This window comes from Podarcis tiliguerta (genome assembly GCF_965153285.1).
Source record: "Podarcis tiliguerta genome assembly, chromosome: 1".
In the NCBI taxonomy this organism is placed as follows: domain Eukaryota; kingdom Metazoa; phylum Chordata; class Lepidosauria; order Squamata; family Lacertidae; genus Podarcis; species Podarcis tiliguerta.
In genome coordinates this window covers 94,813,452-94,838,312 of record NC_139534.1, presented here as the reverse complement: position 1 = coordinate 94,838,312, position 24,861 = coordinate 94,813,452, and the positions used below count along the sequence as shown (strand labels likewise).

Below are 24,861 nucleotides of genomic sequence, written 5' to 3'. Positions count from 1 at the left end.
GTGTTACAGCAAACACAGCACAGAGTCTTGTGGCACATTAAATGCTAACAAATCCATTCAACCCCTCAACTGGTAGCAGCAGCACTTGATGGAGTGGTGTAGCTTCCACAGTATTGCTGAAACTGGCAGGACAGAAAGTGCCAGCTCCCAAGTTGTTGCAGCAAATGGGGCTCGGATCAGGGCCGTTGCCATCACATGATGGCAGCAGGGTTGGCAATGAATCTACTTGGAGTATCTCCAACCCTCCGCTACTGTTTGGACAGCGCAATGGGTGCTGCTCACTAGCAGAGCATCTAGAACAGTGGATCTTGGGGTTGGAATGCTCTACAACAAATGTGTTAGTCTGTAAGATTCCATCAAACACTTGGTTGTTGTTTTCCTTTAAGCCTAATGTCAGTAAGGAGACATGGTTACATGCTACCTGGGTTTTAGACTCCAGAAACATTAGCAATAGAAAATATGACCACTAACGCAACTAATCGTTTTAAGAAGAAAATGTACATTCACATGGTCTTCTAGTTTCAGCTGTTTCATTCACAACCAGCTGAAAAGGCTAATGACTCATGTTGTAAAAAACATAAAAACCAGCACTTAGGGGATCATTTACAAAGGACTCTCCCACACCTTCCAACACATGGGCATACATGGCTACAGTTGCCTCAATCCATTTCACACACATAAAGTCAGCTTCACACCACTATTTTCATTATCAGAAAACAAGCCTCAACAACAAAAAACAAATTTCATGCACGGCACAGTGTGTATACACACACACACACACACACACATATATATATATATATATATATATATAAAATATACACAAGTAGTTGTCTACTAAGGATCAAATGCAGTACTGGCTCAAGACATTTTTCTGCCGTAAGCAGAGTACAAATGGTGCTACCCTTCTGGTATGGACACTTTTAAACAGTCTTGCTGCATCATTCAGAGATTTCTGCCTTCTTCTTTTCCTCTACCACCCATGGTGTTGCAGCCTGAAGCATGTTGCTTTACCCTGCCGCATGACAGACTAGCCCTGATCAGACACTAGCCCTGCTTGCATGTATTTGACAGCAAAAGTCACACATTTAAACTTATATGCACTATTCATAAATGACACCATTCATCTGTACTTTAAAGACACTGTTGTTTGTACTCAGGAATTAATTTCCACCTGCAGAAAATGCCTTATAAAGAGGACTTAATACAAAGTTTCTCTGAAAGCAGATCTGCAAGTAGAAAAGCACTCTGTAACCTTGAATCAAAACATCAGAGTGCTTAGATTTTGTGTGCACAATTCATTTATTAGTATTTACATCAACAGAGAAGCCTCTTCCATATGCAGTACCTCATTTTCAAAGCACAAGAAATATCAGACACAGGTACATAAAATGCTACCACCTCCAAACCAAGACAGTTATTGATCTATCAGTACTAGGTATCGATGGTGCTCTACATTGGCACAATAGGGTTTTAGACAGCAGTTTTTCCCAGCCCTATCTGGAGATGTCAGGGATTGAACCAGGAACTTCTGCAGGCAAGGCATTTGACCTACCCCCACCCCCTGAGCAAACACAACTGGAACAATCATCATAAAATTTTATTCAAAGTCCAAACTCCATGCTGTCAAACAAAAATGCCTAAGGAATTCACAGACTCACCAAATGAAAAAACTAAGTAATGAAGAGTTAACATCATTTTTTCCCTTGCTTCCCAATTACTAGCAGTCCAACAGAAATATAAAGAGCATATGTCTGCCTTTCACAAAACCCACACCTTGGAATAAACAAGGGAGACCATACAGCCACCGGCTTCTTCATTTGTAAATAAAGTCATGCCATACTGCAAAAAATCAGTCTTTTGTAGCATGTCCTCTAGCTACCGGTACTTTCAACTTGCAGGAGATCTGTTCTAGAAGAGTAATTTGTACAATAATGTACAGTAATGTACAGTAATGTACAATAATTTTGAGTTATTGTACATGCACATGTGGGTGCACAAACAGACCACTTTTAATTCCAGGAAATCTTTTTTGTGACTTCAAAAGATATGATTGAGTTAAATGTAGCTGGAAACCAGTAAGATTGTCCACTTCATTTTTCTAGAAGAAAATGGATGTATTCTTGCACTATCAATACATTTAAGTACCACATAGAAGAAGTCTGAATGGCTACTGCTATATTTGTGGCTACTCCAAACAAAGGTTGTGTGTATTAATCTTGACATGCTAATGCAAAGTTCTGAATGCATTATCCTGTCATTGGATATAGGCTCCCCATATCACCCTCAATCTATGCAACAGCACGACAGCAAATCTATGGGTCTGGGCACAGTAACTGGAAGAATTTCCATAGGGGTAGCCAAAGAGGTTAGAATGTTTCTACAGTGCATTTGGATATTGCCATTTCTGCTATCACATTTGTGTCGATTTATTATTTTGTGCAGAGTCTGTTCTGTTTGTCATATGTTGAATACAGAGAGGAATTGTTAGTAGATATATATACAGCCAGAGCACAACCAAGTGCAGTACAGCCATCTTCTCAGAAAAACTCTTCACAAAGTTCAAGAGTTCAAGACACGAAGGCTTTAGCAACTAATCCACACCTAATGACCCACCTAAGTGGGATTCAGGAAATCACTCAAGAAATCACTCAAGATATCCCTCAAGTAATTAAGGAACAAAAGAAGAAAAGGCACACCAGCCTGGGAACCTCCTCTCTGCCCAGAACATTGGAGGCCATACACCACACCTCCTCAACAGTATTTATAGGAACTCAAACACTGAGATCCTGCTCTGTTCCAGTAACAAGAAACCGAAAGCACCAGCCTGAAGATGACGAGTGAGACCTCGTCGAAACGTCGCCTAGACACCCCAACTTTTACACGGGAAGACACCCGAGGACACCAAAACCTGCATTCCTGTACCCGTGAAAATCTACGAAAGCAATTATATATATATATATATATATATATATATATATATATATATATCAACCAACATCCATACTCTATAAGGCAGGCATCCCCAAACTTGGCCCTCCAGATGTTTTGGGACTACAATTCCCATCATCACTGACCACTGGTCATGTTAGCTAGGGATCATAGGAGTTGTAGTCCCAAAACATCTGGAGGGCCAAGTTTGGGGATGCCTGCTATAAAGGACCTTAAGGTGGCCATACTAGAATAAGGAAGCTTCAATGAGACACCGTAATGGGAAACCTCTGAATTACAATTTACAATTTATCAAGTTGTAGACTCAATTGAGACAAAGGTTTTTCTCATCACCCTATTGTTTGTGGTGAATGACTATGCTTAATAACATAATTATCACTGTTTGCAATTCTACCAGTACTTTCTATATTTCATTTCCTTCTGACCCCCTTTTTACATTCTCTTCTCCCTACCCCTGCCCAATTGTGTAGATACACACACGTCACCTCAGGATAACATTTCATGCATCTGATGAAGTGGACTATAACTGACAAAAACTTATGCCATAATAAATATTAGTCTTAACGATGTCACAAAACTGCTTGCTGTATGTATCTGGAATAAGTCTCACTGAGTTCAGTGAGGTTTGCTTGGGAATAAGTGTCCATTGGGTTACAGGCTTGAACACAATTAAAGTGGTCAGGCAAAGCACCTACTGACTTTTGCCTTTATAGCAATAATTGCAGTAGAATTCTCATTCCACTTTTTCAGAATACAAAAAAATAAATAAGTTGAACAAGATGGCTTTCTCACTTTCCAGTTCTGACGCATGTTTGGTGGTTGCTAAGCAACCTCAAAGCTCTTTCACTCTAACTCAGAAGACATGCAAAGCATTTAGCCTAGCCATTGTACGTGCAGCCTCTTTGAGCAGCATGGTACAGAGCTGAGGGAATATGACATACTGTGGGGAATCAAAGGGGGTAAAACTACCCCCACTTTATGCTCCTCAGCAGTAAGACTTTAAAGCCATGCCAGAGAAGAGAAATTGCCCAGTTAAATTTAACTACACATATGTACTATCTTACGTCTTCTGCTCTGTGTAGTTAAAACACCACTGGTTTCTAACTGGCAGATAAGGATCCAATACTAGGTCACAGCATGATCTAAAGCAGGTTCCAATAGCCTCACTGATGCTTTACAAATATATGATATAAAATTAGTAAGTGGGTCCCCAAGATGCATGTTTGGGCTAAAGGTGAATTCAAAGACTGAAAAGACTGAAAACTCCAAAATGCACAATAGAAATTGGTGAAACTGTGGTGAGAATTGTGAAAGCTTACATCACAGTCTAGGGGTTCATTGGATATTATAAGTGTGGAAGATTTAAAAATAAATAAATCTTAAAAGTACATCCAGAAGGAATTACACCCATGGAAGTGATTCATTACATTAGAGTTCTAATCCCAGAGAAAGCCTTTTCAAAAAATTGTATCACCCATGAAAGATTATACCACTTTTCCAAGGTCAAGCATGGTTAGGTAATTATAGAGTTGGCTTGAAAATTTGAGCTCTAATCAAAAGCTATAAAATATTGACTTTTTAAAAAAGTATTTACTGAGAATTAGAAAAAAACAAAAACAATCATTAGCTCTAATGTAGTAAAATAAAATAATTAGAGTTATTGTTTGGTGTATGGTCCACCCCTTCCTGTGGACTACCTATCTGATCACATACTTTGCACTATATTAACTCAGCTGTTACCCTAGGTTGAATATTGCAAGAATACTTGAGTCTCAGAAATTGCAAATTAAATATTCCAGATTTTTAATTAGAGAAATTGTAAGCAGATGCCTTTCAAATTGTTAATGAACTCTGTTTCACAGACCAAACTCTCCCCATTTATTGAGTTCTTTTTATAACAGATATCCTAGTAATTGGGAGATTACATCACCAAGTTTTCTCACGACACACGAAGAATTTAGTTTCCAAGCAATCCTAGTTCAATTTTATTTATTTACGGGGGAAAGGAGGGGGTGAGTCACCTAAAATTAAGAGTACTTAGCTATAAAGATTTTCACCTGCTTGCAATCCAGAAAAGAAGCATTACAAAATTAACACTCCATTCACCAACAAGACAGTCACTGATCAAAAGATGCTGTATAACACTTTTGTACAGTCAATTTAACCTCCTTTTAACAACAAACTGAAGAGTACCTTCACAAATGGGTTAACACAAAGATTAAAAATGATTTAGCTTTCAATGCATGAGATAACAGATCTTAGAAAAACATATATAAAGCACTTCAATGTTGTGATCTTATGCTTAATTACTGGAAGAAAATCCCACTTAACCCAATGAGAGTAAACCTTGCTAAGATCATCCTGTAAATTTACATGCCAATGTTATATATATATAATTTCTAACTAGGATGAAAGTTGCTCTTTTAGCCCTTTCAATCTCTTCTTTTCTGCTTAGCTCCTCTTTAGCATGCAAGTCCTACCAAGAAATGTGGGTGGGGAGTCACTGATGTCTTTTTCAGTGTTTCTTTTAGCAGTCAACTACTACTTCTGCTCTAACATCTAGAATAACCATGTACAGCAAATACTGGATAGGATCAATACGAAAGTGAAAAGTCAACTGCCTACTCCACCTGCTGTTCATTGCTAACAGTTTCCTTTTCAGCCAGAATACTGTGTTCATTCAAAACGTGGAGAAAAACGTTTCAATAACAAAACACCAATACTTAGTTTTCATAGATGAATAAAAGAACAATCAAGATTATCAAGGAGCTGGAATTACTCCCTACAAAGGTTAGAATATTTAGGGCTTTTTAGTTCAGAAAACTTATGATAATGGTTTTTTAAAATGTCCATAGTGTGGAGAAAAGGGAATAGGGAGATTTTTTCCAACTCTTATTATACTAGAACCTGAGATCATACAATGTAATCTGGAAGAAACAGGACAATGAATTACACAGCACACAGTTAAATCACACAATTAATTATCCCATCAACTAACTTAAATGGACAATGAATTGCTCCCCTGCCACCACAGCCATTTGGTCTCTTCCCCACCAATCCCCAATGCATGTAATTCCTACTTGGCACTCCTGGAATCAAGCTTCCTATAGTGGATAAGGAATCAGGACAACTGAAAAGGATCAGAAGGTGAAAACACAAGGGAAAATCTGTGACTGCCAACCTCCCAAAGCTGTAGAAGATTTAAAGTTAAATAAAGAATCTCCAGGGTGCAACCAGGCAGCCCTGCTGAAAGAAGAAATGCTCACACAGAAATAGTGCTTTTAAGCTATACTGTAGCGCAACACAGTACTCTCCCAACCCTTATGCCTTAATTCTTGGCCAAAGCTTCCTACCATTCAACTGCTCACCCAGAGGCAATTACAATTTGTCCTAGGCAAGTAGCTAATTGCAAGGTTGATTGAATGAAACACATTTTCAAGAGGAGTTTGCTCTGATGCTTTTTATCCATATTGTAGCATGGAACAAACTGTAATGTTTGCTAACATAATGTGGTCAACATTACGCAAAAGAATTGTGCAGAACTTACAGAGAAATTAGTATGCTATAATGCGTAAATAAGGATACAAGATAAGCAATGCAAGATGTTACCGTCCATTAAAATTAACACTCTAATTGTGGTATAGTCCTGTTTGCTATAGCGGATGAGGAAGGGGGAGAAAACAGGTTAAAAGACTGGAAGGGGTAGAAATTGGTCAAGAAAGCTGCATTTGCCTTGTTTGCCACTACCCACCTCTGCAGTCCACACACACCACCTTCAGAAGCTGGAGCAATGCCAGCATGAAAAGCAGTCGTGGTTTAGATGCTCGAACATGGCCAGGATCTTCCTACAATCCTAGAACATCATGAGGCAGGTACATTATCTCCTGCATTCTAAAATACATCAGAAGAACGTGTTCGAGTTTCGTGGGGATTGGGCACACTGATGTTCTGTCACAACAACATTAACATTTTGGATACTGCCCTTAACTTCTATTGGCAGCTTTTATGTTGCGAACCATCCTGTGATCTTTGGATGAAGAGCAGTATACAAATTTAATAAATAAGTAACAAGTCTACAACACCTGGCTTCCCTGCACCAGCCATTCAAAAATCAGGAAGCTTAAAAGGTAAAGGTACCCCTGCCCGTACGGGCCAGTCTTGCCAGACTCTAGGGTTGTGCGCTCATCTCACTCAAGAGGCCGGGGGCCAGCGCTGTCCGGAGGCACTTCCGGGTCAAGTGGCCAGCGTGACATCGCTGCTCTGGCGAGCCAGAGCCGCACACGGAAACGCCGTTTACCTTCCCGCTAGTAAGCGGTCCCTATTTATCTACTTGCACCCGGGAGTGCTTTCGAACTGCTAGGTTGGCAGGCGCTGGGACTGAACAACGGGAGCGAACCCCGCCGCAGGGATTCGAACCGCCGACCTTTCGATCGGCAAGCCCTAGGCGCTGAGGCTTTAACCCACAGCGCCACCCGCGTCTAAATAGGATGTTTAGATACAATACCTGGAAATGTTCCAATTTGGAAGCAGCGTAATTGTTGAGGCAGGAAATCTGTACCCATTTTCATCTGGGTTGTTTTATGCCTTGCATTTCAAACATATCACACCATGGATGCCAAACTTAGTGTGGACACCCGATCAGCATAGCCCACAGCAGCACCAGACTCCTGAGCTCAAGCGATTCACCAGCCTCAATCTCCAGGAATATTGCAGGCACGCACCACCACACCAGGCTACAACTTAAAACATTCAAATCAACATGAAAATAGCATGAAGTAAATCTAAGTAGCTTGCTGTGTGTTTCATTTTGCCACACAGATTGGCTATTCAGGTTCCATTTGCTTTTATGATAATCTTTTTTACCCAATTCATTGAATTTCACTGAATCCAAGTAGGATGCAGATATGTTGCTGCATTGTGACAAGAAATACAGTCAGTTAGAGTTCTAACAAGAAACACATCAAAAACATTTAGTTCTGTGATTTAGCTGTTTGAACTTCATTGCAAAATAATTTGTTTTGGAAATAAACTATCATGTTATTTTCTGTATTCTAACTGGCTAAACCAGTAAGTATATTCATTTCTGCAAATTAGATTTGTTTATAAAAGCAAAAACATTATAGTTTTGGCCACTTGCCAGTAATTGCATTCATACTTGGTCTTTTCTCCACAAAATAATTTATATATTTTATCTTTCATCTGCATGACAATGTGGCTAGCCAATAACAGTGGCAGAAATATGATTTTAATTTAATATGACATAATCCTTACAGATTTATCCGAGCTTTCTCATAATTATAGACATATAACACAAGAGAAGCATAATACTAGAGACAGAAATGCCAACGTGAACAAGAGATTAAAATATCAAACATAATAGCTTTCTTTCTAAACGATCCCTATTCACACTTTGCAATATAAATTTGTTTCCTGAAGGTGTTAGAAACCAGCTCTTATTTCCAAATACACCATTTGCTGCATTTATGTTCAAATTACTCTAATTAAAAAGATAATTTATAACTCAAAATACTGAGCAGTGTAACTGCTATCTCTGAAAAATATGTTCAGGCCCTTATGGGCCCAAGAATAATGCCTTAAAAGTTAAATACACCAGGACTACAATCCCATGCATACTTTTCTGGAAGTAAGTGCCATTGAACATAGTGGGGCTTGCATCTCAGTAAACATACAACAGGATTTGACTGAAAATCATTAAATACAAATTATTCAGATCAGTGATTAAACAATGGTGAGTTTTACAATCCTCTCAACGCACACTTTAGGTAAAGATGGGATCTAATGCCACCAGAGGCAGTTTACCAATCATTCACATAAATGAGGAATCCAGAAGTTAACCAACATGATGTATCTGGAAACAAAGCCTAACAGTTAATTATTTTTACAGGTCTGGGAAGAAATGTGTCTACTAATTCAAATATGATGCTCTTAAAAGTAAATATATACAGTACAGTATAAAGTTTTATTTAAGCCTCAAAATTTGCTTGCACTCCAACTATGAAATTATGAAAAGTGGGGAATCAATATAATCAGTAAGCGGTAATTTGTTTATTATTTGTTTATTGCATTTATATCCTACATTTTTTCCACTGAGGTCCAAGTTCTTCCACTCCTCATTTAATCCCCAAAACAACCTTGTAGGTAGGTTAGGCTGAAAGGATGTGGCTGCCCCAGAGTCACCCAATGAGCTTCATGGCTCACTGGGGATTCGAACCCCGGTCTCCCACAAACTAACCACTATACCACACTGGCTATCAATAATCAATAACCTGATTGGCTAGCACGTGGATCAAATGTCCCATTGCTGCATAACATCACTCCACAAATGCATGTGGCAGTTACTCCCAATACCCAGAGGACAAACTGTATTCCAATCACTGAGCAAAAATTATTGGAACTGCATGCATTTTTTATATTTCCAACCATATACATACTGTATAGAACATTTTGCCCTCATGTGGACACAACCCTGTAATACAAATGCTTAAGTCAGGGCTGCCTCAGAAATCCTGTCATAATTTTTCTGTGTAGATGTAACTCCATACACCATTGTGAATGATAAGAATGCATGTATATATATTTTTGCTACCTGTACAACATGGTGTGGCAATATACATGCTTTCTTGTACCTTTACAAAGTATCTTTAACATAGCTTTCTAAAGAGTCTAACAACAGCTGTCAGAGTAAGCTGCAACTGAAGCATATACAATATTAACAATTGTGGGAGGGCCAATATGAAAGTGATTTATCAAGTTGCTTGGTGAGGCATGCAAACTCCTCTTGTGAAGATTTCTAAAAGCTGAATAAACATTTGCCAAGTATATTTTGGCGTGAGAGATTACACATGGCACATTATGTTCTACTCTGCTTTTGTAAGAAGTTACTGTGACCTTCTCACAAATTATTTGATTTTAATAACTGCTAACAGAGAGCTTGTGGTAATGTTGCTTCTAAGAGAACAGACCGTGGACCAGAAAGAGCCGAAATCTCACCTCAACCATTAACTTATCTCCCCTATTTGAAATATTAAGATAACATTGACCTATTTTACAAGAAGATTGTACAGTGGTACCTCGGGTTAAGAACTTAATTCGTTCCAGAGGTCAGTTCTTAACCTGAAACTGTTCTTAACCTGAAGCACCACTTTAGCTAATGGGGCCTCCTGCTGCCACCGCGCCGCTGCTGCGCAATTTCTGTTGTCATCCTGAAGCAAAGTTCTCAACCCAAGGTACTATTTCTGGGTTAGCGAAGTCTGTAACCTGAAGCGTCTGTAACCTGAAGTGTCTGTAACCTGAGGTACCACTGTATGGTTATTGAACTTTAAAACAAGTACGAAAGCAGCTAACAAACAGTTCATGTAATTTTGCCCAATAATCCCAGCTTTGTAGGAAAACAAATTATTTATCTATAAGTAATGCTATTAACCACTCATTTTTGCACCTTCAGCTAGGTTCCTTCATTGTATGTTTTAACTTTTGGAGGCTACTATAGACTTTGGCTCTATTTTTCACTCCTGATTTAAATGCAAAGGAGAGTATCTTTTTAAACCAAAATATTTTGCATGGGTATTACGTACATCAGATTTTGAGGCTTAAAAACAGGGTTCAATTTGTGACTGAGCTCAACCACACAATCTGTTTTCAACAACTTAGCCCTGGGATGAGAAGCCACAATAAAGACATGTGACCAAGGAAGGCACCACTGAACAACTCATTACAAGAAATTTTAAAAGTAAACTTCAGTACCTCTTTTTAAAAGAAATGTTAACATTGTGCCTCCCTTCCTCAGTATTCCCTTTACTGTAATTAGCTGCCTATGTCTAGCTGGGACAATGATCTGTCTTTTTGTACTTTGTAATAATAATTTAAGGACCACTTGAAATGCTTCATAGAAGCATCATAAAAAATAAGCAAAAACATTCAAACCAAAATACTTTAATTGCACTGCTATAAATAACTGTGCAAATATCTTAGGTTTGTCTGTTGAAAGATTAATGATTCTATAGAACTATAAAAAAATTTAAGGGCATTACTTGTAATATTCTGAAATAATGAACACCCCTTAAAATAAATTACATTTGGTAATCCTACTTAATTTAAATTCTGTTATGAAATTTATCTCTTATAGTCAAAATCCACCACAACCCAAAATAAACAGCACAAAAATAGTATAACATCATTCTCCTACAAATTTAGAGGCAAACAAAAGAAGTCTTCTTCAAGACTTACAACAAAATATGCCTAACCCAACAATACCCCTAAAGCAGTAAGGCCATTTACCTGGGAGTAAGCTCCAAAGAATCAACCTGCATAGGATTGCAATTGTACAATATTAACCATATTTATACACAACTGAATTCTATACAGGCCTACTGTGAAATAAATCCCACTGAATTCATGTAGTTGTCACTATGTATAATGGTGCTTCCAGATAGGTCTTTGTTATGGTGTTGGTCTTCTTTATGCACACAAGGTTTTTTTGCAGTATGTACACAACGCTATTGTGTGCCACTGTCGAAATGACAATCCATGTTCCCTCCCCCTTCTAGATTTACTCTTTTAAGGGGATTCTAAAAAGTTTTTTTTAAAAAAAAACTTGCCAATTTCCAATAATCCATTAAGCCCCCATGTGGAAGCACTCAATGGTTAATATCAAGAATACCCTAGAAATCCTCTGAAGCTGAGCAATATTGATCCATGCTGGGCTGAAATATTATCAACATTCTAAGTTGCATAATCACAGTCATGGGAAGTATAATTTACCTGGAACGCTTCACCAGCAAATTAGTCACAAACATAATTTACAAATATGGAAGTCTGCCACCTAGCCAGGATTCTACTGACTCAACCTAAATTTTACTCTACTGGCCAACTGCCAGAACCAGACTGCTACATTCGGGGTGGGGGGTGGGATCTAGCTAATGATTTATTTTTGTAATTACTATGTGTGTGTTACTAAAGCACGTTCATATTTACTAAGGTGTCACATGTGGCTGGCAGCTACACTTGTAGCACATCGCCTGTGCACATGCTGTCAACTTTGTGTCCTGTCAATGTAACTGCATGATCACAATGCTGTCACAGTGCTTAGAGTGCATCCGACAAGACTGCACAAATCTGTTCCTCTTCCAGCTGCCATGCAAACCCAGAGCTCAGTCCAAGCTTTCCCTCTGAATAGTAACTGTCTGTCACTTTGTCCTATGCCATCTCTGAGGCAACATTGACTGTACAGCTGCCATCACCTTAGGCATGCTGATGACCCAGAGAAGAGATTCCACAGAACAGCTGAAGTCCCCAAACAAGCAAAGATTCATTCCCTTAACGAAAGAAAAACACTCCGGTTTTACATCATTTTGAGGAAAACTTCCCTGTCTCCTTGGCCAGGTCTGGTTTAAACATGACACCAGATGTCATGCTGTGGGCAACACATTTAAATTGGGTCATCAGTTCCTGTGTGTGAAGTGACCAGGTAATCACAGGCTAGTTTTGCACCTGCAATCACTGCACACTAGGAGCCAACAACCCTATTTAAACCCTATTCTGGCCAATATATAGCCCCCTACAGGAAATTTTTCACTCCATACCCAGAGTCACATTTAAACTGGGGTATCAGAATTTCTGTTCACAAAGGGTGGTGAACCTAATTACTCCCAACCTAAGGCTGCCATCCTGTAAACACACTTATGTGAATAAGTCTTTTTTAATTCAATGGGGCTTAATTCTGATTAACACCACACTGAGTTACACTGTAGGACAAACTTCCAGCACAATTCTCTTACTTGAATAATATAATACATTGGGGTGGGGAGGTGATGAAGGGTGTGAGAACAAGTGAACTTCACCACACCTCAACAAAAATGGATCCGCAGAGATCCACTGCCACCCCTTTCATGTACGTAAGCCCAACTGTTTGTTTAAAATTTTATGTTGTTTTTGTGTGTGCAACAAACTGACAGGGAACATAAGCGGACAGCAGACAGCCCCATAATAAGTGCAGTGACACACACACTAACAGGGGTCAGCAAACTTTTTCAGCATGGGGCCAGTCCACTGTCCCTCAGACCTTGTGGGGGGGACTATTTTTTTTGGGGGGGGGGGATGAAATAATTCCTATGCCCCACAAATAACCCAGAGATGCATTTTAAATAAAAGCACACATTCTACTAATGTGAAAACACGCTGATTCCTGGACCGTCCACGGGCCGGATTGAGAAGGCGATTGGGCCAGATCTGGCCCCCGTGCCTTAGTTTGCCTACCCATGCACTATATGTATCTATATGCAGTGCTTTTTTTCTAAAAAAAAATGTTTAGGGGTACTCTCCTTTTGACTGAAGAAAACCACCATTTTATAGTTGAAATCAGGAAAAATACAGTAAATGGACCAAAGTACAAAGATTCACAAAATATTTAGGGGTATGCGTACCCCTGCTTACCCCCCAGAAAAAAGCACTGTATATATGTATATATAAATATATAACACACACACACCCGCCACACACACACACACAATGTATGTATGTAACCCCTAACATATAAAGTAGAATCTGGTTGCTAAGGGAGAGGGAGATAGTAACAGCCTCGGCGGAGGCTCAGATAAGCTTTGCCACAGAGAAGCCGTGAGGGGGGGGGGGGGAATCTACTTTAGCTCCGCCTCGGCCTCGTGTGTGTCTCTTTTTCCTTACCGATTCATAACCGTGAGGGGCGGAGGCAGGCGCGGCGGGCCCTTTGCCGCGAGCGTCCCGCCTGCCTCTTCCTCTCCCCCCGCCTCTCCCCCGGCTCCCGCCTCCTCGGCCGGGACCGGCCTCGCTGCTGCTGCCGCTGCCTCCGGCGCCTTCCGCCGGCCTCTCTCGACCGCCCGGCCGCCGACGATGGGGTTGCCGGCCGCCGCCTCCCCGTTGGGGCCTGCTGCCGCCGCCGCCGCCACGTTCGGGCTGCTGCATGGCTGCTACTTCGGGTCCGGCCCGCTCCTCCTCGCAGCCGCCTTTCTCCAGGCCCGTCTCCCCGCCTCCTGCGGGAAGCTGGCTGCCTCCCTCGGGAGAGGAGAAACTGGGGGCCGCGCCAGGCTTGGGCCTAGCGATCCTGACTCCTCTGGGTAGTCCCGGCGAAGCCTCGCGAAGCGCGCCGCCCCGTCTGCAGTGAACGGGAAGCGGTCGCAAACGTGGCGCATTTGATGCAAGCGCAACAAAACCTCCGCTCTTTGCGGCCGCATCGTTTAGTTGCTGTGGTTTTTCTAGACTTCCAAGATTAATTATAAGATTTGTTTTTAACGGGGGGATATCACCAGCTCAGAGCTCCTCGATCCTAAAACTGCATACTTGGGAGTAAATCCCATTAGAATGTGACTTGGTAAATGCAATAGTAATATCTGGCTTGCAGCTCTTTCACAAATGAAAGTTCCCTGAAATAATCCCTAAAGAAATGCCTCACAAATCAGGTAACATAATCCACAATTGAACATAATGAAAGTAGCAATATATCCACATTAAGCTGTTGAGAGGACAAGCATAAACAGCATCCTAAATAATGTGTCATGTGGATTCCAGAATGCTAGCCTCGGGAGCTGATTCATAACAATTTTGAAGTGCTCCCCCCCCCCCCAAAAAAAAAAAATTGGCAGTAACTTTCATGGTCACTACATATTTAAAGTTGCCATGGTGAATTATGCATGAGCATGCCACTGTGCATGTTAATCAGTAGCTGTGACCATAGTGATGTGCTCAGACAGATCTGCCCAACATGCCACTAAAATCAAAGCAGAAATGCTTATTGCGTGCAGCTGCTCCAAATCTGTGTTGGGAGTGAGAACCCACTGGATGGTTTTAGGATTGATCACAAGAAAATTTGTTAATGGCTGTGCCTCCTTTTCTGCTTCTCTCCAAAGCACATTGCAGTTACATGGGACTTAGGCACCTCAGAGAAGTTCTCCCCTGGGATGAAACAGCAGCCAGGCCCAACCTCAGCAAAGTTCCTGAGCAAGCCTCACAGACTAACAAAGAAACTTGACCTGAGAAACTACCGCCATCTTGATTAAATCATGTGCACATGCTCAGAAAGGCAATCAAGAGGAGCAATATTATGTGTGATATGACAGCAGCAGCTTTTGAACGAAGGAGGCAGCTGCTTACCTTGTCACATCCAGTTTTTGCAGCAGCCACCTACCTCACTGACAGTCATTACTTGCCTGCCTAACTACTTGCCTAAAAGCTCATTCCTAGTCCAATCCTCAGTACAGTGGTAGTGCAGGTGACATACGGTTCAGGTTACACACTCCGCTAACCCAGAAATAGTGCTTCAGGTTAAGAACTTTGCTTCAGGATAAGAACAGAAATCGGGCTCCAGCAGCATGGCAGCAGCAGGAGGCCCTGTTAGCTAAAGCGGTGCTTCAGGTTAAGAACAGTTTCGGTTAAGAACGGACCTCCGGAACGAATTAAGTACTTAACCTGAGGTACCACTGTATAGGATGGCAGCAACAAAACAGCAAGGAGGAGGATCAGAAATAATAGTCAATGGGAAACGGAAAGTGGAATTCATGAGTACTGTGATTCCCACAAAACCCTGAAGCTAATGCTAATGGGTTGGTTCCAGAGCAAAGGAATGCAGTGCCCACTTGATCTCTGTATCTGATGGAGTAACCTCTTAATCTGAGTGCGGTCCTATGTTCTGTGACAGAGGGAGTCAATGTGGTGCCTTCTAGATGCTATAGGCAGTGGTCTCAAATTTCATAGACAGCTTTAAAAATCAGTGCCACCCCCACAACATCTAACCTTTCATTTTACATCATAGTTGTGGTGCCCCCTGTAGCACTCCCAAGACTTCACACCAAATGCGCCCAAACCAGTTGCACTCCCCCCAAATCCACTTCTGCTATGTGCTACAATTTTATGGGATGAACCATTTCACACACAGCTCCAAAAACTACATCTGAATCTCTTGCACACTATTTTTTTTCATGTATAAAAGGTGCTTTCATCTGCCTCAGAATTTGGAGACGGGAGTCATCTTGAAATTGAGTATGCATATGCATTATGGCCATGAAAGTGCGTTAAGAACTAATTTAAGCACAATTTAGTAGCACATGAAATAGTCTCAGCGCAATCCAAACATTGTACAGTATCCTCTGGGAAGCTGATCCAAAAGAAAGGAATTCACTGCTTCCTCGAATAGATAGAAATCTTACAGTAAATCCAATAGTACTGGTGCAATAACTGGCTATTTAGTCACAAATACCCTGCTCAAATGAACATAGAGTGCATTATCCCAAATATAGTACAATCAATTGAAAACTACATGTAGTTGTTACTCAGGCATTGCATGTACTTTTTCTTCTTCTTTGCATTGCATGTAGTTATTGTGTAACTGCTTTCATAAAGTGGGAACCAAGTTGAAAAGCTTTAAAGCTATAGCAATGTCTGCTTTGGCTCTTGGTTGTATTGGAAACAAACCCATGAGCAGAAATTACTTTTGTAAGGCAAAATAGTCTCTGAGAACTTGATCATTTGGAATTGATGCAGATAGCTGACACTTTAAGATCTTAACAGCCAAATATGATTAATAGTCACTCCTCCATTACAGTGAGCTCATTGCTTTTCTTCCCCTGCAGTCCTTAGTCAGCTAGGACTTATTAGAAAATAAAGGGGTGATTTATTTATTTTTAATTGTGGAAAATGACCTGAGTTGGCCTTTCCATTAAGAGTCTGTAGTCAATCATGTGTGATAGCTTTGTTTAGGGAACCACTTTTGCTGCAGCTGAAATGAAGAAACTTTGCATTCTTGCATCAAGAAGGAACCTTACTGCATTTTTAAATATGAACTTCTGCAGCTCAGAACAATAAATAGCAACAATGGATGGCCAGATTTGTGCTTTAGAGAAAGAGTTGTGAAAGTTACAAGCAAAGAATTCTAGTTGCAATGAGCAGGAGAGGAAGGCGAGGAGTCCAGTGGACTACTCGTATGGAAGTATGAAAGACAGAAGACAGAGAATAGGAAATACTGTATATATTTTAGTCACTGTTAAAGCAAGGAGTGGGATTTTTTGTTCTTGCTTTTATTACATATTTTGTGTTTTTATATTGCATTTTTATGTTGTGAACCACCATGAGATCTACAGATGTAGTGTGGTATACAAATTAAATAAATAAATATTAAATAAATAAATAAAATAAAATAAAATTTTACTGCTACTGAACAGCACATACTCCACTTGTCTCTTTACCAGGACTTTAGTCTTCCATTGCTTTCTTTAAAAAATTCTGCATATTATGCCACTCTTCAAATTTTTCTTTCATTGCAGCAGGGGGGGCAAACATGTGGCTCTCCAGATGTCGTTGGACTGTATAATTAAAAACCACATCAAGGCTTTATTTTAACAGCAAATGCAGGGAAATATTTTCTTCAGGACCCATATTGACTTGAAAGGAGATTGAACCCTGTGTCACAACATTTGTGTGTGTGGACTTTTAAAATAGTGGTTCCTTTATGCGTTTACCTATCTGTGAAACACTGTCAATACAACTTGTTCCCTGAATCTATGGTACCATTAAACATCACATCTAGAGTCCATTGGTATCATAGGTTAAATGTGCCCTGCCTCACTGTTGTCCTACTGCAAATTGGGGGCCCTATGTCTAATACTAGTTGATTTTTTTAACCACAGTAGTTTGAGAAAAAGAATACAAAATATATTTAACTGTTCATATTAAATAGTTAAAGTAAGAATTCAACAGTTAATAATGAATATTTCAGTTATGTCAGAAGCCTTTCCTAAATCTGGCGCCCTTCAGATATTTTTGGACTACAACTCCCATAAATCCTAGGCAGTATGGCCAATGGTCAGGAATGATGGGAGTTGTATTCCAAAATATCTGGAGTGCACCAAGTTGGGGAAGGTTCTCCTACAGCAACAAAGGTTGGCTGGGAAATATTACCAAGCCTATTTTGTGTCTCTAAACTTGAATACATAATATTTAAATATCTTTAGAAGTCGTAATTTATAATTGATACTCCAACGGTCTTACAATTTGCTTGTGCGTAATAAATCTGGCAGGAGTCCAGTATTATTTTACGAGCTTTCTTTCTCTTTATTTGTCATTAAAAAGGTGTCTTCAAAGTACAGATGAAGAAGCAACTTAAAAGGGACTGATGTTAATACGCCAAGAAAAAGAATGGAAGAAAAATTGCACAGCAATTCAACCATTGTCAATGGTACAACCCCCAACCATAAGCATTTAGAAGGTCATAGCCTTTGGGAAGTAATTACCATTGCTACAGTGACGGCCATTTTAAGCTTAATAACTATAGTGGGGAATGTTCTTGTGATGATATCCTTCAAAGTAAACAGCCAGCTCAAGACGGTGAACAATTACTATTTACTCAGTCTTGCGTGTGCAGACCTTATCATTGGAATATTTTCTATGAATCTTTATACATCCTACATATTAATAGGGTACTGGTCTCTTGGAAGTCTAGCATGTGACTTGTGGCTAGCCCTGGATTATGTAGCTAGCAATGCCTCAGTAATGAATTTACTGGTTATCAGCTTCGACCGATATTTTTCTATTACACGGCCATTAACCTACAGGGCTAAACGCACACCCAGAAGGGCTGGCATCATGATTGGCCTAGCTTGGCTAATTTCATTTATCCTGTGGGCACCAGTAATCTTATGCTGGCAGTATTTCGTCGGTGAACGAACTGTCCCGCCCGGAGAATGCCAGATTCAATTTTTGTATGAACCCATCATCACCTTTGGTACTGCGATTGCTGCTTTCTATATCCCGGTTTCTGTGATGACTATTTTGTATTGCCGTATTTATAGAGAGACTGAGAAACGGACCAAGGACCTGGCCGAACTTCAAGGATCCAGTTCTGTGGCCGAGTTTGAAATGATAAAGCCCCAGAAAGCTCTGCTAAAGTCCTGCTTTAGCTGCAAGCAACAAAATTTAGCCAAAAGGGAGAGATGTCAGGCTTCATGGTCTTCATCCAGCCGAAGTACTTCGGCAACAGCAAAGGCATGTCAGATTCAAAATACTTGTCATGACTGGGCTAAGGCGGACCAGCTAACCACTTGCAGCAGCTATGCATCCTCAGAAGAGGAGGATAAACGTGCCTCTGATCCCGTCTTTCAAGTAGCTTATAAGTCTCCAGTAAAAAGCAAGGATGATGAACATAAAGAGGAGAAAAAGGAAGCCTTTATCAAAGACCATCCTGGGGAAAATGACTATGAGACCCAAAAATATTTTCTAACCCCAACCAAAGGCCACATTAAAAAAAGTAGTAAATGTGTAGCTTACAAGTTCCGATTGGTGGTTAAAGCTGATGGTGCCAAAGAAACTAACAATGGCTGCCGAAAAGTAAAGATCACTCCTTGTTCTGCCACTTTATCTAAGGACACGACTTCTGTCAAAAACATGGATCCAAATATAAACAATCAAATTACTAAAAGGAAAAGAATGGTCCTTATAAAGGAGCGCAAAGCAGCCCAAACTTTAAGCGCCATTCTTCTAGCGTTCATAATCACTTGGACACCCTACAATATCATGGTTTTGGTCTCCACATTCTGCTCAGATTGTATTCCTCCAACGCTGTGGCACCTTGGCTATTGGCTGTGCTATGTGAATAGTACTGTTAACCCAATCTGCTATGCTCTCTGTAACAAAACGTTCAGAAAGACATTTAAGTTGTTGCTGTTCTGTCAGTGGAAGAAGAAAAAAATGGAAGAAAAATTATACTGGCAGGGTAATACTAAACTGCCTTAATTTGAAGTGTATAGGGGGGGAAACAGACCTTGGCCAAGCACTGTAAATCAAATTGGCTGCAAGTCTTTCATTGCAAAGTTGTTGCTTTGCATGTCTAGAGACAAAAGAAGCACAATTTGTGTGGTGATAAAGATATGCCTATGGCCATGAAGAAAGCAGCCACAATGATGAACATTTCTATAATTGTCTGTGACTACTAAATAGAGCATTATTTATGTTGCTGTCATAGAAAGTTTCTTTCCACATGTTTGCCACATAAAATGGCACACCAACAGACCTTAATGGTTGGGTATGGAATAGACCCTTCATTCATTAGGTCCACTATCTGGAAAGTAACATTATGCCTTCCTGCACATTTTTTCTAAGGCTTTGTCCAGTTTAGTTATAGGTCTCCAATAGAATGACATTTGCATCACTTCCCATACAGAATTGTTTCTAAACTGGATGGAAACAAAAGGAAGGCAAGTAGCACTGGTCAATGATAAATGTCTGAGATTTTTTCCTCAATGGACAAATTTGCTCTTGGAATTAGTTGTGAGGCCATGAACATTGTTTGAGTTTGTATTGTTCTTTTTCTATGGCTGAGAGATGGCTTATATGATGTAAACTGTATGGTTGGGGGTTTTTTTTTTTTTGCAAATTAAGAAGCCAATGAGGGTACCAAGTTTGTCAGAGATGTTTACATTGCCTACAAACAAGGGTACTAGTTAATTGTCTTTTTGCATTTTATTTGTTCATATTGAAGTTGCTCTGAAGGAGTTTTATTTTTAAAATCCTGTACAGTATATTGATGCAATCTAATGTATGGCTTCTAAGAAAAAGGTAAAATCGCTTCTTTATTACCATTCTGAAGAACTATCTTAGCACCCAAATGTGCAAAAGATCCCTGCATTGCAGTGGGTTGGACTAGATGACCCTCTTGGTTCCTCCCAACTCTACAATTCTATGATTCTGTGTGGGTTGCATTTTATTTCCTACACTGTGAATCAGCAATCCTACCTCACTTACCTGGGAGTAAGCCCTATTGAATTCAATATGACTTACTTTGGAGTAGTCATGGTTAGGATTGCACTGTGAGTTGCCTTCCGTGTAGGTGTTTTGCAGCGCATTAAGCAACATCGTAATCCTTTCGATTTCTGTAGAACTTCCAAGTATAGGAGTTCAGGACTGCAATCTTAAATTATGAGCTGAAACTTGCTTATGAATGAGGTTAAGTACTACACATTACCAGTGCTTTTTTCCCTGGGGTTACGCAGGGGTACACATACCCTAAACATTTTGTGAAACTAAGTTTGGCCTCATTGAGGGGCAGTATTTCAATATGAGTAGGAAAATAAGAGTGCCCCTAAACATTTTATTAGAAGAAAAGCACTGCACTTACTTTTATTTAATTTATCTATAGGTTCCTCATTTTAGGTCTAAGATTTTACACCCTGATCTTGAAATGTATTTTTTGGCAGTAAATCATTTGAAATCAATGAATTAGGTTGCCAGTATTAAAAAAAGATATGGTACTGCTTCAAGATGCAACAGGTCCTGCTTGTGAAACATGCATTTCTGCTAGCACTTAACACTACACAATTTACATCAATAACCTTACAAACATATACTCATTGAATAGTTTGAGTCACCTTTCTCCATGAATCACATAACCCATGCCAGTCGAAAGCAACAACAGCAATTTGAAAAAGAGAGAGGAGTAAAATCACCTACCTTTCTGTCCCGTGTTTTTTGGGTGGCAAGACTTGAATGCCTAAATCCCTAGCACAAAGTAGGTAACTCTCAGGAGTTTGCTGAGGATATGTCTGGATAGAAAATGTTGTATACATAATGGCTATCCAGTGCCTCTTTTTATACCGCAGACTACTTACGACAACACGAGCATTTCAGTAGAGATGATGATCTGACAAAATAAAGGCAGTAACTGGGATAATTACAGAGTAACTGGTCTGAGAACTGCAATTAAAATCAGCTATCAAAATAAACTGATGGGACAGAAAGAAAACAACGGCAATGGGAAGTCAGGATGTACAAACTACGGTGAAAATAACTTATATGGAAACAAACTGATATTGATATAAGAGTTTAGTAAGTTCATGATTTAAAATGTTAAAAGGCCTAGAAATTCTACCCCAGTACCCTGATTTACTGTATATTGTCAAGTTTTGGAAATATATACACACTATGTCTTTAAAGCACATTTGAAGCACATTAGCCCCTCACAGAGTTTCAATTCCCAGCAACCCTTATCAAACGACAGTGACCAGAATTCTTTGAGAGGGAAAATATGCTTCAAATGTGCTTTGTATGGAAATGTCCCCTCCGCTGAAGTGAAGAAGGAATGTGGTTCATATGGGGTGAATATGGGGCTCAGTTGGGAACTAATATTAAGGTGCAATGCAGCATTAAGATACATTCCAGCAAACACTGAACAGCCAGGTTTGTATTATTGACTATAGACCTGTAAAGATGCAAAGCTTCATGGGACACATGAATTATTGTGGTTCAATAGCAGACAGTGCACTAACTCATGCACTCATGCTTTCCTGAACTGCAATTTAAAGATGGACTATAACAATGTCTATGTATGCATTTGTTTTATATATATATATATATATATATATATATATATATACCCTGCCTAAATTTCAAAGAAACGCAAAGCAGCTGCAATCCAAAAACACAAAACAATAGTGAAATATATAACAATTCCCATTAAAATCACAAATATTGTCACCAAGGCCAAACCCCCACAACAAAATACAAAACACCCATTGAAACTAAAACATCAAAAGAAAGCCAGCAGAAGGAGAACAATTGGTCAGAAACCTTTTAAAACAGCCTAATATATATTTTTTATTAGCCATCTAAAACAATACAGTCATGGGGTCTATGGAAAGCCATTCCCTAGGATGGGCAGCACAACAGAAAAGGCCCGCATCCTGATTATTGCCAGATGTGCTTCCCTAGGGTCAATGGACTAGCGCTTTGGATGATGATTCTGCTTTGGTCTTCAAGAATGTACGAGTGCACAGCTGGAGTGTTAGGCTGCATCTCTATCATATCATCCGCATTCATAGCTTAGTATGGTAATAATACAGTTGTAAAATATAGTGTTGCATAGTTCAGAGATAACACAGCACATTTCATGAGAGTTATTGTGTATTTGTCATTGCTTCCACTGAAGTAAAAAATATTTTCATTAAGAGCTAGAGAAGCAGGAAAGAAAGGGTTTCTCCACAGCTATAGAAATAAACAATGTTGTGAATAACATGACGGTTAAGTGAGTTGTTTGCAAAAGATTGAATTTTTTGCAGGGGTACTGGATATTATTTAAACTCACTGTATAATAATGTGAAAATGTGTATTCTGGAATCAATATGATCGATTTTAAGTATATTGTATTGTGCCAACTGTTTTTGGTGCTTTTGCATATAATTGTTAAAGGAAAGTGCAAGTTACTATAGAGACCTCTGTTTCTTTTCTTCAGTCACCATCAAAGCATTTTCTGTGTATATTGTATACTTTGAGTTATACTGGCTTCAAACAAACATACATATGCATATGATATGTGTGTTTGGTTCAAACGAACCTGCATTTCTATAATACAAGCTATGTAATAATGACTATATAAGACTGTAAAAGTTTTCTGCTAGCTGCAATGTTATTGCTAAAGAAAAGCTTTGCCTTCTATTATTGAAGTTAAATGGGAAGTTATTTTTGTCACAGTTTCTGTTGAACAGGAATGTTTTATAAATGTTTATGGTCCGTTTGTTGAGTAGATGTATAAGACTACACAGTGGTGGATGCCAAAGTATCAGTTAAGTGTAACTGTTAAGTATGTGCTCAACCTATGCTGCTAAAAACTCAGACATGACACTGCCAAACTCTGGGATACATTGTAAATATCTGGAACTGTATTAAAAATGGTGTGTGTTTATTGCTTTTTTAATACTGCGGTTTCATAACAAAAAAGTTAAGGTGACAGTTGAGAGCCATCCAACAGTAATATAGAGGCACAACTTTTATTTTTTTATTTTTGAAAGAACAGGAAGAGCAGAAACAAAAACCATTCGAAATTATTTCTTAAAATGTATACATTATTTATTTTTTTGCAGACACTTGTAAGTTATTACTCTAGAACCTCAGACCCTTAAGATTATGTTGGGTTCCACTTCACATCTGCCTCAGCCTGCACGGCCAATGGACAGCGATGATGGGGGTTGTAGTTTGACAACTTCTGTAGGGCTGTGGGTTCCCCATCCTCTAAAATCAGGATTCTTAAATACTCCTTTTACGGGATATGTTTAGTAACATAGAGTTGCATGGGAACTATTAGGGGGTAACGGTATTCCAAACCACTATAGTCATGTTTATAGGGAAAAGCTAACTGTGGTGATTAAACAGTATAGTTATTTCCCACCGGAGTCCCATTCTTCTCTGAAGCAAAGGTCAAAAGACTCCAACTGGGAGGTTTTGCTAAGGGCACTGCTGACTTGTGAAACTAAAGATGGGCAGCAAAAGCAGGCAAGCTCTTCTAGGGCAGAGAAACAAAAGGGAGCTGGACCGCGTAGCGCTGTGTGATGACACTTCTACATTGTTTCCAAAATGGGAGAGGAGGAGGACAATCTGCCTTGTATTTGCAAATATGTCTGCTGTGTCCGTAGAGGACCTAGAACCGAGCTCAAGAAGTGCTGTCCTGAAAGTAGCTAGACTAGGAGCAGATGCATGGACGTTATTGTATCAGCATCTTGCCGACAATAACTGAGGGTTCAGCTACTCAAATTAGATTGCCCTTCCTGGTGTATTGACACATCCAGTTGGGGCACATTAGGTTCCTTAATTCTGCTGGTTTCCTGAATATGGGGTATTGTCCTAGGGTATGGTCTTAGGGGTTGCCTCCAAGGTTCCCTTGTCTTCCCTGTTTCTGGTTCATGCTTGGGGCTGAAATCTCATCTGATTCCATGTCTGGGAGCTATACTGACAAGTACTAACATCTTGAGGGCAGCATGAAAGTGCTGAGTGAAGGCTGGAGATAGTAATCTACCAGCTTTATACACAAGCAGAAATGAGGCCAACATTCATCTTCCAAAGCCATTATAACAAGTAGGTTAAGTCCAAGGGGCAGAGAACAGA

The 24,861-nt window shown here is 39.7% G+C and overlaps 2 protein-coding genes across 5 annotated transcripts in view; one reads left to right on the top strand and one right to left on the bottom strand.

Annotated features, from left to right (window-relative positions):
- AVEN (apoptosis and caspase activation inhibitor) overlaps nucleotides 1-14,062 on the bottom strand; it is a 99,708-nt gene extending 85,646 nt beyond the window's left edge. The window contains exon 1 of one of the 2 annotated variants that reach the window (XM_083450899.1): nucleotides 13,654-14,062. In XM_083450899.1, coding sequence (XP_083307025.1) covers nucleotides 13,654-13,911 — 258 coding nt within the window. In that variant the 5' untranslated portion in view covers nucleotides 13,912-14,062. Of the gene's footprint in view, nucleotides 1-3,651; nucleotides 3,778-13,653 lie in introns of those variants that run through there. The other variant, XM_083450900.1, reaches the window with a different exon arrangement.
- CHRM5 (cholinergic receptor muscarinic 5) overlaps nucleotides 1-23,665 on the top strand; it is a 58,400-nt gene extending 34,735 nt beyond the window's left edge. The window contains exons 1-2 of one of the 3 annotated variants that reach the window (XM_083450548.1): nucleotides 14,192-14,405; nucleotides 18,067-23,665. In XM_083450548.1, the coding sequence (XP_083306674.1) occupies nucleotides 18,133-19,725 (1,593 nt within the window). In that variant the 5' untranslated portion in view covers nucleotides 14,192-14,405; nucleotides 18,067-18,132 and the 3' untranslated portion in view covers nucleotides 19,726-23,665. Of the gene's footprint in view, nucleotides 1-10,623; nucleotides 10,683-14,191; nucleotides 14,406-18,066 lie in introns of those variants that run through there. The other 2 variants (XR_014513748.1, XM_083450547.1) reach the window with 2 other exon arrangements.
- Nucleotides 23,666-24,861: the final 1,196 nt, after the last annotated feature.